The sequence below is a fragment of the Mirounga leonina genome, unplaced genomic scaffold (genome assembly GCF_011800145.1).
Source record: "Mirounga leonina isolate KUSES-001 unplaced genomic scaffold, KU_Mleo_1.0 Mir_177, whole genome shotgun sequence".
Classification (NCBI taxonomy): domain Eukaryota; kingdom Metazoa; phylum Chordata; class Mammalia; order Carnivora; family Phocidae; genus Mirounga; species Mirounga leonina.
Window position 1 is genome coordinate 4,751,405 of NW_023270459.1, and position 14,429 is coordinate 4,765,833.

The 14,429-nt window shown below is 59.5% G+C and overlaps 1 protein-coding gene across 8 annotated transcripts; it reads left to right on the top strand.

Moving 5' to 3' along the window:
• The first annotated feature begins 702 nt into the window (after positions 1-702).
• On the top strand, positions 703-11,853 carry LGI4 (leucine rich repeat LGI family member 4). Of its 8 annotated transcripts, none has more exons than XR_004682566.1 (12): positions 703-1,184; positions 1,602-1,673; positions 1,899-1,970; positions 3,213-3,284; positions 3,430-3,501; positions 3,713-3,882; positions 5,964-6,128; positions 6,260-6,765; positions 7,605-7,736; positions 9,910-10,108; positions 10,197-10,417; positions 11,457-11,853. XR_004682566.1 is itself a non-coding variant. In XM_035023706.1 (10 exons), the coding sequence occupies exons 1-10, from the start codon at positions 1,015-1,017 to the stop codon at positions 9,997-9,999; spliced, it is 1,521 nt and encodes a 506-aa protein (XP_034879597.1). In that variant the 5' UTR covers positions 703-1,014; the 3' UTR covers positions 10,000-10,179. The 8 variants fall into 8 exon arrangements, 3 of the variants coding, with proteins under 3 accessions (XP_034879597.1, XP_034879594.1, XP_034879595.1); XR_004682569.1 differs by having other exon boundaries at positions 11,530-11,853; XR_004682567.1 differs by having other exon boundaries at positions 10,277-10,417.
• The last annotated feature ends 2,576 nt before the right edge of the window (positions 11,854-14,429 follow it).

Below are 14,429 nucleotides of genomic sequence, written 5' to 3' on the forward strand. Positions count from 1 at the left end.
GACCAAGTTTTAGGACAGGGCCTAGTGCAGAGCCAACGCTGAGGAAGGGGGGGTGGCATCCTCACCATCATTTTCCCCCTGAGTTGGTTCCTTGTCCCAGTGGGTGGTGGGTACGCAAGGGGTTAATTTCAGGCTGGCGAGGGAGGCTGTGGGTTTGGGGCTGGGCAGCTGCCCTGCTGAGTGTGGCCACCAGAGGGAGCAGCTGGACCCCTCTAAGCCTTGGTGACCCGGCACATCACACCCTCTTGGGAGCCCGGGGAGGGGGCTGGCTGGGCGTGGCCAGGATGGCTCCAGCCCCCCAGTGGTCTCTCCTCCCACCCCCTCCGCCTGCCGAGCCATCCAGTCCCCACCCTGGAGACATCCTCCTCACACTCCGAGTGGGGTGGAGTGGGGAATCTGGGGAGGGGGCTGGCTGAGAGGGGTCAGGGCAGCTCCAGCCCTTTGTGGCCCCTCCCCTCCCATGGGGCCATCCAGTCCCTTCCTTAGGGCTGCTCTTCCTACGGCCTCTGACCCCCCTCCTCCTTCTTAGGCTGCATTGCCGGGCGCACCCAGTGCCCAGGGAGTCCCTTTCCCAAACCTCTAAGGAGAAGGGGCGTGGGAGGAGGGGAAGAGCAGGGAACTGGAAAGGGTGGTGAGAAATAAAGACACCAGACAGCGGGACGCGCGCGCACACACCAACAGAGATTGAGAGACAGAAACAGAGACAGAGAGAAACAGAGACAGAGAGACAGACGGAAATAAAGACAGAGAGTGGGAAGCTGACTAACTCACTGAGTCAGAAACACAAAAAGAGAGAGAGACAGAAAAGGAAAGAGAAATAGGCAGAAAATTAGACACCAGAGGGATACAGGAAGAGAGAGAGGCTGAAAGAGAGACGGAGAAAGGAGCGACAAGCCGGGACAGAGCGTGCCAGCTGGCGGGATGGAGGGTCGCCTGGGGCGGCAGATGTAGCGGGCCCAGCCCGCTGAGCTGGGTGGGCAGAGAGAAGCCGGAGCCCCGGCGGGGGTGAGGGGCATGGGAGGGGCAGGCGTGCTTCTACTGCTGCTGGCTGGAGCCGGCGTGGGGGTGGCCTGGAGACCACCAAAGGGAAAGTGTCCTCTGAGCTGCTCCTGCTCCAAGGATAGTGCCCTGTGTGAGGGCTCTCCGGACCTGCCCGAGAGCTTCTCCCCGACCCTGCTGTCACTGTGAGTGTCAGGCCCTCCTGAGGGTGCGGATGGGGTCCTGGGGCCCCGGGGGCTGGGGGCTGGGGGCAGGGTGCCGGGGCCCCCGAGGAAGCAGGGACCCTTCAGGGTCTTGGGAGGTGGGCAGCGAAGGATGTTGGAGCTGCTGGGATTTGGACAGGAGCCGAAGGGAGACTCCAACGCCCAGGGCAGCATTTGGGGCCCCGGGGCGGTGGGGAGGGGGAGGGCGGCCGTGGGCGGTCGAGGGGGAAGCTGCATGTTGCCAGGATCCTTGCCAAGTGGCTGTTTCCCTAGGATGGAAAGGAAAGACATCCGGGGTTGGGGCGGCATGCCAGGGTCCCCCAGACAGGAGACGGCTCTGGGGCGGGACCGGAGCGTTGGGGTGACTGTCTCCTCACCCACCACTGCCCACGTCCCCAGCTCACTCGTCAGGACTGGAGTCACCCAGCTGAAGGCCGGCAGCTTCCTGAGGGTGCCCACACTGCACCTGCTGTGAGTGGGGCCCAGTTGAGCCGACAGCTAGCTCGAGGGAGTGAGGGGGTGTTCCCACCAGTGTGTGGGGGGTGCGTGCTCACATGGGTGTTTGCGCATGTCTGCGAAAGCATCGCGTGTACCTGTGTGTGTGAGACCATGTGCATGAGGGTTGGGGGGGCAACGTTAACATGTCAGAGAGGGGGCAGCCACTCTGGAAAAATGGCTTTCTTGCTCCCTTGTCAGCCTCTTCACATCCAACTCCTTCTCTGTGATTGAGGACGATGCATTCGCGGGCCTGTCCCACCTGCGGTACCTGTGAGTGAGGCCAGGGGATGGCGGTGGGGATGGGGGCTCGGGAGAGGAAGCAGGGACCCACCTGTGGCTCCGACAGTAGAGGGAGTAGGGGCTTATTGTGCGTTGGGGAGTAGGGGGAGTGTCTGGACAAAGGTCCGTCCTGGAGGGGCAAGAGGCCTGGTGTCTTGGGTGGGGTCAGGGCTCCTGCTCAGCTGCGTGATCTCAGCCTGCTCACCTCCCCTCTCTGTGCCTTAAGATCCACAAAGGGCCTGGATAACCCAACCCTGACTTAGGGGAGCCCAGGGAGAGGACAAAGAGGCCAGAGACAAGAAAATGTTTCGTATGAACGGGAGACAACTCTGAGGTGGTGATGGAGGTGATGGGGGCGGTTGCGTCGGCGTTGGTGACCATGGTGTCGATGGGGACCCTGTCGCTGCGGCTGCCCGGGAAGCGGTGGCATTACTGAGGATGATGACGCGGGGGTGACGTGGGTCAAAATGGCAGCCCCGATGGCGCTGGGGCTGGGGGCGATACCGATGGTGAGGTCTGAGGGGCTGGGCTGGGTGCCGTCGCTGTTGTGGGGCGTTGGTGATTCCAGCGTTGGTGTTGCTGCGGGCGTTGCTGGGAGGGCACGGCAGCTGGCACTGGGTTTGGTGGTGATGCTGGAGGTGTGGGCGTGAATGGGAGTCGTGGCAGCAGCCGTGCCGGTGGCCGAGCGTCCTGGCGACGTTGGTATTGCTGAGGCTGCTCCGCGTGCTTTTGGTGACGGTGGCAGCGTTGGTGACGATGGTGGCAGTCCTGTTGGGGTTGTCATGGAGGCTGTGTCGTTGGTGATGCCTCCCAGTAGTGCTGGGTGAGGCTTGGCGACGATGCGTTGGTGTGGGTGACGGCAGTGGGTGGCGGTGGGGGCACAGCGTGGGGTTGACCATAGTCTCAGCCATGCTGTTGGCACCGGGGTGGGGGATGGTGATCGAGGCTCGGGGGTGCGTCATGATGGATGATGGCGGAGGTATGGGTGGTGATGTCGAAGCTAGTGCTGGGGTCGGTGGGCCGGCGGAGTTCACTGTGAGGCTGGCAGGGAGAACAGGGTTAGGTTCTTGCCTCCTGGGATGAGCGTCCGGAACGCTGGGGAGGACAGGTTTCTGGGGAGGCTTCAGCACATTCCAGTGGCCTATGGCTTAAATGGGGTGAGTCTCCCCAAGCGCCCTGGGGGGCCACAGCAGGGAACCAAGGGCCTCCCCCTCACCCCCCTTCCCTCCACAGCTTCATTGAGGACAATGAGATTGGCTGCATCTCTAAGAACGCTCTCAGAGGACTCCGCTCCCTCACACACCTGTGCGTGCCTCCCCCAAGGCCTCACCCCTCCCTTCCGCCTCACCAGCCTGCCCTGACAGCCCCCCACCCCCAAACCCCATCACCCAGGGACACAGGGGATCCGGGTCGCTGGTGACGGCCGCTCCTCCTTCTCTCCTTCCACCAGGAGCCTGGCCAATAATAATCTCGAGACCCTCCCCAGATTCCTGTTCCGAGGCCTGGAGACCCTAACTCACGTGTGAGGCTCAAGGGGGCTGGGTGGGTCAGGGGAGCTGGGGGCTGTTTGAGGGGGCAGGGGAAGGCCACTTTTGGCTGACACAGAGAAGTATGGCGGCAATGGTTCCTCCGTAGGGCCCCATCCCGAACCCTTGCCTGGGGAGGGGGCGGGGAACATGGCCTCCAGGGGGGTGGAAGCCAGGTCGCAGCCCCTCCCCGGCCTCTTGCCCCAGGGACCTCCGCGGGAACCCGTTCCAGTGTGACTGCCGTGTCCTCTGGCTCCTGCAGTGGATGCCCGCCGTGAATGCCAGCGTGGGGACTGGGGCCTGCGCCGGCCCCACTGCTCTGGCCCACAGGCAGCTCCGCCACCTCGACCCCAAGACGTTCAAGTGCAGAGCCATAGGTGGGGGCTTTCCCGGCAGGGTGGGAGGGGCCGCAGGGGTCCCAGAAGAAGGTGGGAGAGCAGGGGAATGGCTCCCAGGGCTGAAGGGCTCACCTCGCTCCCTGCTCTGCTGTTTCCCAGCTTGTGAGCCCCTGAGCATGAGCATCAGCTCCCTGAGCCTCAGTTTCCTCATCTGTAAAATGGAGGTAATAAACCGTGCAGTAGGATTGCAGCGAGAATTCAGTGATGCATCCACGCCCGCATGTGGTGCTGAGCCTTGGATGGGAGGCCCTCAAAAGTGTGCACTCTGGTGGTTGTTATTAATATAAAAATGACCTTTTAAAAATACTTGCTATGATCACGTTGCTTTTCCATAAATACGTTTTGGTGCCTTTATGGGTCCTGGGCAGTGCAAGAGGCACAGCGGTGATGAGGACGGCCCTGGCCCTTGCCCTGCCAGAGCCCAAGGCACAGGGAAAGGTGGAGGGTGAGAGCCCGGAGTGGTCAGGACTGGGGTGGGGGAAGCCCACCAAGCTGCGGGCGCCCCGAGCCAGAGCGAGGGCCAGGCACAACGGGAGGGCCAGGGAGGGCTTCCTGAAGGAGTGGGTAAGGCTATTAATGTAATAATCAGTTCTTACCAGCATCTAAGTGTAAGTCGTGTTTCGGGTTTGTGGGACTCATAGAACCAGAGAATTTAACATAAGGGTCACTCTTTATTCAGCTGTCCCACAGTCACTGAGGGCCACTCTGTGTCCGGCCCTGTGAGAGGCAGAGGGCACACTGTGGCAACCCAGACAGCAATGGGCCCTGCCCTTAGAGCTCTGGCGGGTGAGGACATAGACATTGAATAAAATGTTGCAGAAACAAAAGTATGCTACACGCTGTGATAAACACAGGGAGCAGTGAGGGAGATTAAGGTGGCAGGGTGGTCCTACCTTCCACGGGGCGTTGGAGAAGGCTTCTCTGAAGAGGTGGCTTTACATCCAGATGTAGCTCAGTGAAGTACAGAGGGAAGAGCCCTCTGGAGAGAGGGGACAGCATGTGCAAGGGTCCTGAGGCAGCAGAGAGTCTGTCCTGCTTGCAAGTCAAAGGCAGGCAGTGTCTTGGGGGTGTGAGTGAAAGGAAGGACACAGGTGAGGTCCAAGTCAGCAGGGGCCTCACTGTGTAGGACTTTGAAAGCCACAGAGAGCAGAGTGGATTTTACCCTGAGGGCTGTGGGAAGCCATGGAGAGTTTCAAGCAGGGGGTGATGTTATGATGGCCATTTTTCAAAGATCCAGCTTTGGGTGGGCATCCTTGGTGGCTCGGTTCATTGCTTCAACCCTGGTGCCTGGAAACAGGGCCTGGCACATAGAGTGAAGTATTATAACCTGGAGTCTACACCCGGCTCCACCACCAAGCTGGGCAACCTTGGTGCATCATTTCCATAAAAGCTAAGTGGCCATAACCAAGAGGTTCAGAATCCCATGACTTAAAGAAGACAGAAGGGTCTGAGGTGAGCAGTCCAGGCAGGTAGGGCAGCCCCTGGGTGTTGTCCTGGTTTTCATGGTTGAAACGGAGTCGTGGCACGTCCATCTGCCAGGCCATGGGGAGAAGGGGAAAGAGACCAAGTCTAGGACGAGCTGTTGTCAAACAAGCGAAGCGAGCATTACCCTCAGCACTTTGCTCTTTCTCCACGGGGAACTTAGCCTGGACAAGGCCGTACCTAACTTCAGGAGGGAGGTGTTGGGGGAGCGCTGGGATCACATGGTAGGCAGCTCTGTGCCCCAGTCCTCATTCATGGAAGATGGGAAGGCTGGGATAGCTTCCTCGTCTGTAGAATGGATAGAATGAAATGTCCCTCACAGGGATCTTGTGAAGTTAAATGTATTAAGAAATACGTTGCGTCTAAGTAATGATTTGATGATGTCATGCAGCTTAGAAAATAAAGCATTCCCCTGTTGTTGTGACTTAATTCATCTATCGATGAAAAGATTCCACTCCGTGTCCCTCTGAGGTGCACACCAGGATGGTCCTCATTTCAGAGATGTGCAAACCGAGGCTCAGTGATGAGGGCCCGCGGGGTCCCCAGTGCCTGCCTGACTCTCTCCTGCCGCCCCCCAGAGCTGTCCTGGTTCCAGACGGTCGGGGAGTCGGCGCTGGGCGTGGAGTCTTTCTCCTACCAGGGGGAGCCCCACATCGTCCTGGCGCAGCCCTTCGCGGGCCGCTGCCTGATCCTCACCTGGGACTACAGCCTGCAGCGCTTCCGGCCTGAGGAAGAGCTGTCCGGTGAGCCCCCCGCCCCCCGCCCCGACTTTCCAGCCCCCTGCCTGCCCAAGAGCCTGCCTGGTGGGCCTGACCTGCCCCGCGGCCTAACCTGCCCTCCGGCTCCCCGACCCCCCCCCCCCCCCCCCCCACAGCGCCCTCGGTGGTGTCCTGCAAGCCCCTGGTGCTGGGCCCGCGCCTCTTCATGCTGGCCGCCCGCCTGTGGGGGGGCTCGCAGCTGTGGGCCCGGCCCAGCCCCGGCCTGCGCCTGGCGCCCACGCAGGCCCTGGCCCCGCGGCGGTTGCTGCGGCCCAACGACGCCGAGCTCCTGTGGCTGGACGGGCGGCCCTGCTTCGTGGTGGCCGACGCCTCCAAGGCGGGCAGCACCACGCTGCTGTGCCAGGACGGGCCCGGCTTCTACCCCCGCCAGAGCCTGCACGCCTGGCACCGGGACACGGACGCCGAGGCCCTGGAGCTGGACGGCCGGCCCCATCTGCTGCTGGCCTCCGCCTCCCAGCGGCCCGTGCTCTTCCACTGGCTCGGGGGCCGCTTCGAGAGGCGCACGGACATCCCCGAGGCCGAGGACGTCTACGCCACACGCCATTTCCAGGCTGGTGGGGACGTGTTCCTGTGCCTGACGCGCTACATCGGGGACTCCATGGTGAGGCCCGGCGCAGTCAGGTGGGGCAGGCGGTGGAGGCCACAAGCCAGACCTGACCTGCCGCAGACCAGCCCCTCGTGTGGGCTGGTCTTTCAGCGCTGACCCCACCTTTGCACACGGGCCTCTGCGCTCTGACCTGACCTCACAGGCTGACCTTCGAGCTCTGACCCCACCTAATGTACTGATCTTTGAACTCTGGCCTCCCTTCCACTGACTCCAAGACCACTGTGACTCCTCCAGGCTGGCTGACCATAAGCCACTTCCTATCCCCCCAACACTGACGCTGGGCCCCACCCTCCGGCTCTGTAACTCTGACACACTCTGCGACTTACATTTGGCTGCAGCCACCACACTCTGGACCCGTAAGGCTGATGGCCCACCCCCACCAGCATTCTCATTCTGGGGTGAGGAACAGCCAAGCGGAGCGCTCTGAGCCTAGAAGGCAGTGGTCTGACTCAGGTGTTCACGGGACATGTGTGTGGGGAGCAGACTGTGGGTGCAGGGATGGGAGTGGGGAGCCCAGGGCAGAGCCTACCGTCCCGGAGGGAGGTGACTGTGGCTGGGCGGAGTGCGGCCAGAGGAGATGGGACAAACAGATACCACTGCAGGTAAAACTGATTCCATGTGGGGTGTGAGGGAGAGAGAAGGGCCAAGAATGACTTCCAAGTCTGGGGCCTGGGCAGCAGGGTGGTGACAGGTATGAAGGCAGGAAAGCTGCGGGCATTTGGGGACCTACAGGCCTGTCTCCAAGCTGTTCCAGGTGCTCTGAAGCCCAGAGGCCTACCGGCAGGCCTGGCCCTCCTGGACCCCAGGCCCTAACTAGTCGCCACACTTCACAGGTCATGCGCTGGGATGGCTCCATGTTCCGCCTCCTGCAGCAGCTTCCCTCACGTGGTGCCCACGTCTTTCAGCCCCTGCTCATCGCCAGGGACCAGCTGGCCATCCTGGGCAGTGACTTCGCCTTCAGCCAGGTCTTCCGCCTTGAGCCTGACAAGGGGCTCCTGGAGCCTCTGCAGGAGCTGGGACCCCCAGCCCTGGTGGCCCCTCGCGCCTTTGCCCCCATCACCTTGGCCGGCAGACGCTTCCTCTTCGCTGCTTGCTTCAAGGGCCCCACACAGATCTACCAGCATCACGAGTTAGACCTCAGTGCCTGAGACCCCCTGGGACCTTGGCTATGGCTTGGAGGGAAGGGGGCAGTGGCCCGGGGAGGCCCAGGCCACTGGACACCCACTTGACTGGGCTCCTGGCCCTCCTCGGGCTGATGGTCCCTGTGAGGTACTGACCACAGGCCAAGCTCAAGGCAAGAGCTGTCCTTCAAGTCGTAAGGAACATCTCGGCTCTGGGCACATGCCCCGACTAAGGATGACTTGGGGGCTCGGGCTGGGGCACTTGCAAGGAGCCGGGATACAGAAGTCATGATGGGGGTAATGTGCAGAACTCCGTGAGGTCTGGAAGTGCCCCCCTCAACCCACTCCCACCCGTCCTGCTCCCTGTGAAAGTACTGAGGGAGAGATAGCTACCCCTTCCCTCTAAACTCCATCCGGCCAATCGCTTTTAGCGCCCGCCCCCGTGACGTCACCAGTCGCTGGGCCGGCCTCACTGCCGGGCTTGCTAACTTCCTCTGCTGCTTGTGCGCATGCTTGCTGCCGAGGCGGAAGCCCAGCGTGTTGGCCCTCTTGCGCGTGCGCGGGAAACAGGTGGGCAAGCGGGAGCTGTTGCGGGGAGCCCTGGCTACGCGTCTCCAATGAGGGACAGGGGAGAGGACAGAAAGTGTATGAGCTCAATAAACGCGCTGTGCACCTGCCCCGCTCGCTGTTGTGGGATCTTTGGGAGAGGGTGTTTCATGAGTGACATGGGGGGAGGAGTGGTGTCCCAGGAGCAGTATTATGGGGAGGTGCATTTTGGCTGCCCTGGTGCGCTTTCGCTTGCCCCATGAGTGTGGGCTCATGGATTGGGGGGGCTCATGGGATGTTCGAGGGATATAAAGGCATTATTAGGGGACAAGTCGCTGGTTTATTGTGGGCCTCTTCTTGGGGTCATGTCTCGGAGCATTGTAGGAGATCGTTTTGGGTGTTTTAAAGGGTTTTAGGCATTTTACGGGGTGGCCCTTGGCATTTTGGAGCTCTTACAGGGTATTGGGGAGTCTCAATGGAGTTTGAGGCTCCTTGGAGATTCTCACACCATGTGGCCACTCTATATTATTAGGAGTGTCGTGCGGAATTATTTGAAGGTCTCACAAGGACAGTTGGGTATTAGGAAGGGTTTTCTATAATAAAGTGGGGTCTCAGGGGTAAGTGGGAGAGTCATGGGGTCTTACTATTAAAATCATAATCTATCTGACTACTCATATCATGGTAGGAAGATCCATGTCCTTGCTTTCCTGGGATGGTCTCAGTGTCCCCTCGAATGTCCCAGCATTCCATCTCGTTAGAGCTCTCTTTCACTCCCCAAAGTGTCCGCCATTTGGCTACTAGAAAATCTTAAATTGCACTTGTGGGTCCCCTAGCCTTGGAGGCAGAGGGCGGACCTCAGCCCACCCAGCAGGCCTTGGGCTTTTCCCAACAAAGAGATTCAGCTGCCGGCTTCTGTGTCAGCTGCCAGTGTGTATCCACCTTCTCCTAGTCCTCAAAAGCCCACCCCGATGTACACATAGGGAGTCTTGAGGCTACCTGGGCTAATCAATTTTTAGAAGAAGAATAAGGAGGCAAGATCCATGTTTAGGAAAAAAAAAATTGAACAAAAAGACCCCTCTGGTGAGAGGTAAAGTGAGGCCCTGGCAAGGTGCTCTGAGGGGAGGAGGGAGAATTCCATCCTGGAATCCGGATTCCTGTGCAGAGCCAGGAATTGGAGGAAGAGAAGGGACCTCTGTGTCCTTTCGGCTGATCCATCCTCAACAGTTCTGGGCAGAGCCTGGGAGAGATGATGGATCAGCTTGTGGGAGCAAATGAAGTTTTCTCCCCAAGGCGCGTGCACACACAGGCACGCACACTCGCACGCGCCCACCCCTCACATCCCATGTTTCCTGCATCCCCATTCTGTTCCTGGCTTACCTGGAGTGATGAGAGGTGGGGCGTCCCCTGGATGGTGGCTAGGGAAAGAAAAGTGGTGAGATGTGTATCCATCCCCCTTGTCCTCTCCCTCAAGGCTAGAAGATTCTCAGCTTGCCCTGACATAGCTTCCTGGCTATTTTTCCTGGAATGGAACCAAAGCTTTTCAGGATTTGGGACCCTCTGAAGATTATCAGCTCTGAAGAATAAACCTGGGAAATCTCAGTGGCAGGAATTCTCCGGGGCAGAACCGGGAGGCCTCTATCTGCGAGATTTAGCTCTCTCACCGGTGAAAGGTGTGTGTTCAGTATGAAGCGGGCACACAGGGAACCCATCTTACCTGGGCTTCTGGCTGAACTTGCATTTGCATTTCCCACCTGTCAGGGGAAAGGGGATGGTTGGGGGAGGGGACCCACAGCCCTGCCCTACCAGCTCAGCCACCAGTGTCCCCACTCACTCATGAGGACGATGATGCCGATGGTGCACAGAACCGCGGCGCAGATGAGCCCGCCGATCCGGAGTCTGCGCCAGTCTAGGAGAAACCCAGATGAGGCCATCAGTGCCTGCCTGTGTCCTCCCTGTCCAAACCTCCATCTATTTGACAGGTAGGTATCGGGCACCTTATGACGGGCAGGGAGCTGGGGATACAGAGCGGAGAGAAGAGACAGCCCCCCAGCCCTCCTGTGCTTTCTCCTTTACACACAAACAAGCGATAAGAGATTTGATGGAAGGTCAGGTGGAGATAAGCATTCTGAAGACAAATAAGCAGAGCCAGGGAACAAAAAGTCAGAGGGCAGCTCTTTTAGGGAGACTGGTCAGAGAAGGCCTCTCTGAACAGAGCCCCGAGTGGGTGCAGGGGGGCCATGGCAGGGGGATCGGAAGGTACAAAGGTCCGGGGGTTTGGAGCGTGTTTGCTGTGTCTGAGCACCAGCAGGAAGGCCACCCAAGAGCTCCCTTCCTCCGGGCAGTTTTTGCAAAGCGAGCCTCCTCCCAGCAGTTGATTTGAACCATAACAACGGCTTCTTGGGAACTGTCCTGGCTTCCTGTGCGCACCTATCCTGCCGGAAGAGAACCTTCCCAGGGGCCAGATCGGCGTGGCTCGTTCCTTTATTCCGCTGTGATGACTGTTCAGTGTCTCCCCATCCTTGCCCCTTCCTATCCTCGCCCCTGTTTCGCCCACATCGGACCCCCACCCAGGCCGTGTGGGACCCCTGACACAGAGTGGCAGGAGGGGGTGCGGGTGGGGGGCGGCCAAGAGAGGGACACAAGCTCTCACCGTAGTAGAAAGGACTGTTTTTATCTGCAAAGAAAGGAAAAAAGCATGTGAATCCAGGACAACAGCCAGGAGGCAAGGGTGCGGGGGAGACTTTGGGGGTGAGCGTGGTGGAGGGGTCAGACTCACCTTCTGGGTCATTGGCGTCCAAGGCAGGCAGGCCTGCTGGGAGAAGCGGGAAGAGGGGGATGGTGTGCTGGCCTCAGCAAAGCCGGCCAGCAGGGCCACAGAGCCTCAGGGGCCCCCAATGGACTGGTCCCTGCCTCCTGAGGGCACCGGGGTCCGGCCCCAAACCTGGAGGTGTGGACTTCCTCCACCGCCCCACACCTGTGAGCCCCACGGGCCCACCCACATTTTGCCTCCCGAAATAGGTTTTAATCTGGTTGGCTGGGAACCACTCTTTGGCCTCATGTTTCCAGACACCTGGCATCCTCCCTCCTGCAGAAACCGAACAACATTCTTGTCAAGATGACAGACGGTACCAGTTCTCAGTCATTCTCAGAGCCTCGTCCACACCCCACCTGTTCTGGTGTTTGCTCACCGCTTCCTTTCAGAGCAAATTACTAATTACAAACTTAACACACTTTCTTTAAAAATGCAGCTCTCTCTCACTACCCTGAATGGAATGCCAGTTTTGCCTGATGTAAGGGATAAAAAAAAATACAATAAAAGCAAAGGACTAGGATTACATTCTGGCCAGAAGCAGTGGGCTACCTGAGGTCTGGGCCTAAGCTCTGTTCTTTGTTTGTTAAAGGGCGATTAATAAGTTTTAATTATATTTAAAGCACAAGCACATAGTGCTTACTCTGTACCGGGCCCTCTTCTAACTGCTTTTCAAATACTAACTTGTGCAGTGACTCGCACAATCCTCGCAGTGACTAAGTACTTACTAGTATTGTCCATATTTTTACAGCTGGGGAAACTGAGGCACAAAGGATTTGCATAACTGCTGCATCCGCGAAGCTCCCAGTTACCTCTCGTAATAAAGTGCTAGGGAGGTGATGAAGACACAGCACCCGGGGCTGAGCCCTCTCATCAAGGACACCTCAAGGGGGTGACTAGCTGTGTGAGACGCTGCTGTAAGGGGTCCTGTCTTTGTGTGTGCACTTTGAAAGCCCCAGGGCGACACTTGTGACCCTCAAGGAGATGCCGTCCAGCTAGTCACCGCCGCACAGGGGAGGCGGAAAGCACGAGAGAGAGAGAGAGAGAGAGAGAGAGAGAGAGAGAGAGACACATACATGCAGGGCTTGGCCACCCCTCAGTGGAAGGGTCTGGGGAAAAGGCAGTCCGGGACACAGGCACTCACCTGCCAGGAGGATGAACAGGCTCAGTGTCACCTCTTGCATGTCAGCCAGCTGGCCTGGAGGGGTAAGGGTGGGTGGGGAGGGTCCAGCTTTTGTAGGCCGGGCGGTGCCAGACCGGTGCCTCTGGGTCCCCATCCTCTCCTACTCTGCTCCCGCCCAGGATACACAGCTCGCCCCAGGGCAGAGAGGCCTGGCTGGGAGATGAGAAGGAGCCGCCAAGTGCAGGGGGTGGGTGACAACGCAGACTTGGAGAGGAGTCGCACGAATTACTCACTCGACACAGACTTGGGGCTTTACGTGAATGGCCCTGGTGACCAAATGAGGGAGGCGCTGCCTGCTGTTAGCCCCATCTTACAGATGGGGAAACTGAGGCTCTGAAAGCTGAAAATGGGTGCATAGGGTCACCTCGCGAGAGAGCGGGATTTAAAGCAGCCTGGCTCTGCAGTGGCTCTTTGTCGCTCAGGACTCTCAGGGCCTCGGGGTGTTTTGGGAAACGGGATGGAGGGAGCCAGGTGTCAGGAGGCCTGGTTCCCGGGTGTGTCTCTCGGAGACAGCTCAGAGCCTGCCCGCCCTGCCCAGACTCTGCAGACCTCGGGCTGGCTCCTCAGGCTGCTCAGAGCAGGGTGTGGGGAGGAGAGAACTAGAGGCTGGGGCAGGGGTGGGGGCCAGAGCAGGGAGGAGTCACCGGGCTGTAGCCCTAGCCCCGACTTCTGCCCCCCGCAACCCCTCGTTTCTGTCCTGCCTCTGCCCCTGCCCCAGCCCCTGCCCCAACCCCTGCCCCTGACTCTACCCCAGCCCCTACCCCTGCCCCAGCCCTTGCCCCCGAATCTGCCCCTGCTCCTGCCAAGCTCCTCCTGGAAGCCATTATTTCCTCTTTCCCCAGATAGGCCTGTCCAGCAAGAAGAACCCCTCCATCTCCTTCCTGGTCTGGCATCAGCCCACCCTCCCCCCATCCCAAGTGCCTGAGATAAGCCCCCGTCTGTGTGTGTCCCCGGCCCTCCCCCAGCCCCGGCCCCACTGTCACTAGCAGACACTGTCAAGAGGTTGACAGCAGGAGCTAGGACGTCCTCCGTGCCACCCTGTGCTGGGCACTGGCCAATGCCCTTGCTGTGTCTTTGCCCATGTCGGCCCCGCCCCGGGCACCCCCAGAGGCGATCCGTTCTAGCCCTCATTTAGCCCATGGCACAGCACATGCCCTCACTAAGCCATTCGACATTCCCTGCTCTGTCATCCCACTGCTCTCCACCGCGGAAGACGGTGACCCCATCTCTCTCCGCACCCTCCATGGCACCCCCACCCCGTGTTCCTTTCTCTTTCTTGCATGTTCCCACAGATTCCTCCCTCTCCCTGTGCCCGTTCAGGTCCTGGGCAACCTCTCAGTTGTTAATCCCATATGGTGGACTCAAATGCATCCATTTCTTGCAGGAAGGGGGCCTGGAGCTTTGGGGAGCATTACTAAGGCATTCAGGACCCCACAGATTTGGGGAGAAGAGCTAGAGTGGGTGTGTGGGCAGCAGAGCCTGGTGGTTCCAGGCGCAGGTCTGGAGAAGGACCACTTACTGTCTAAAGCTGCCTCGTGAGGCTTTGTTACCCCAAAATGATACCCCAGTTATAAGAGCTAGTGCCCAATGAGCGTTTACCTCTTGCCAGGCACTGGTCGCAGCTCTTCGCACTTACTCGCTCATGCAATCTCCGCAGCTTGATGAAGCTGTGGTTACCCCACGTTGCTATCACAGCCCCAGAGCCCCTGCTAACTCAGCCTAATGCTGTATGTTGTCACATCTGGGCATCTGCCCTCAACCTTCCCCGCCCAGGCTGTTGTGGGAAGGGGCTCCTGAGCTGCTCTGGGGGACTGACTGTCGTTGGTGTGAAGGCTTGGAGAGGAAGACAGCCTGCAGATGGAGGCTCTGCCCACCCCTCTGGGCTCCTTCCCCGCCCTGCCGGTCCCAACACCTGTGTGAGGGCCGTTCCCACCACCCGCCCCCTGCTATCCCCTCTGTTCCTCTGTGACGACAGCCAGACCCCTCAAGCCTGTGCAGA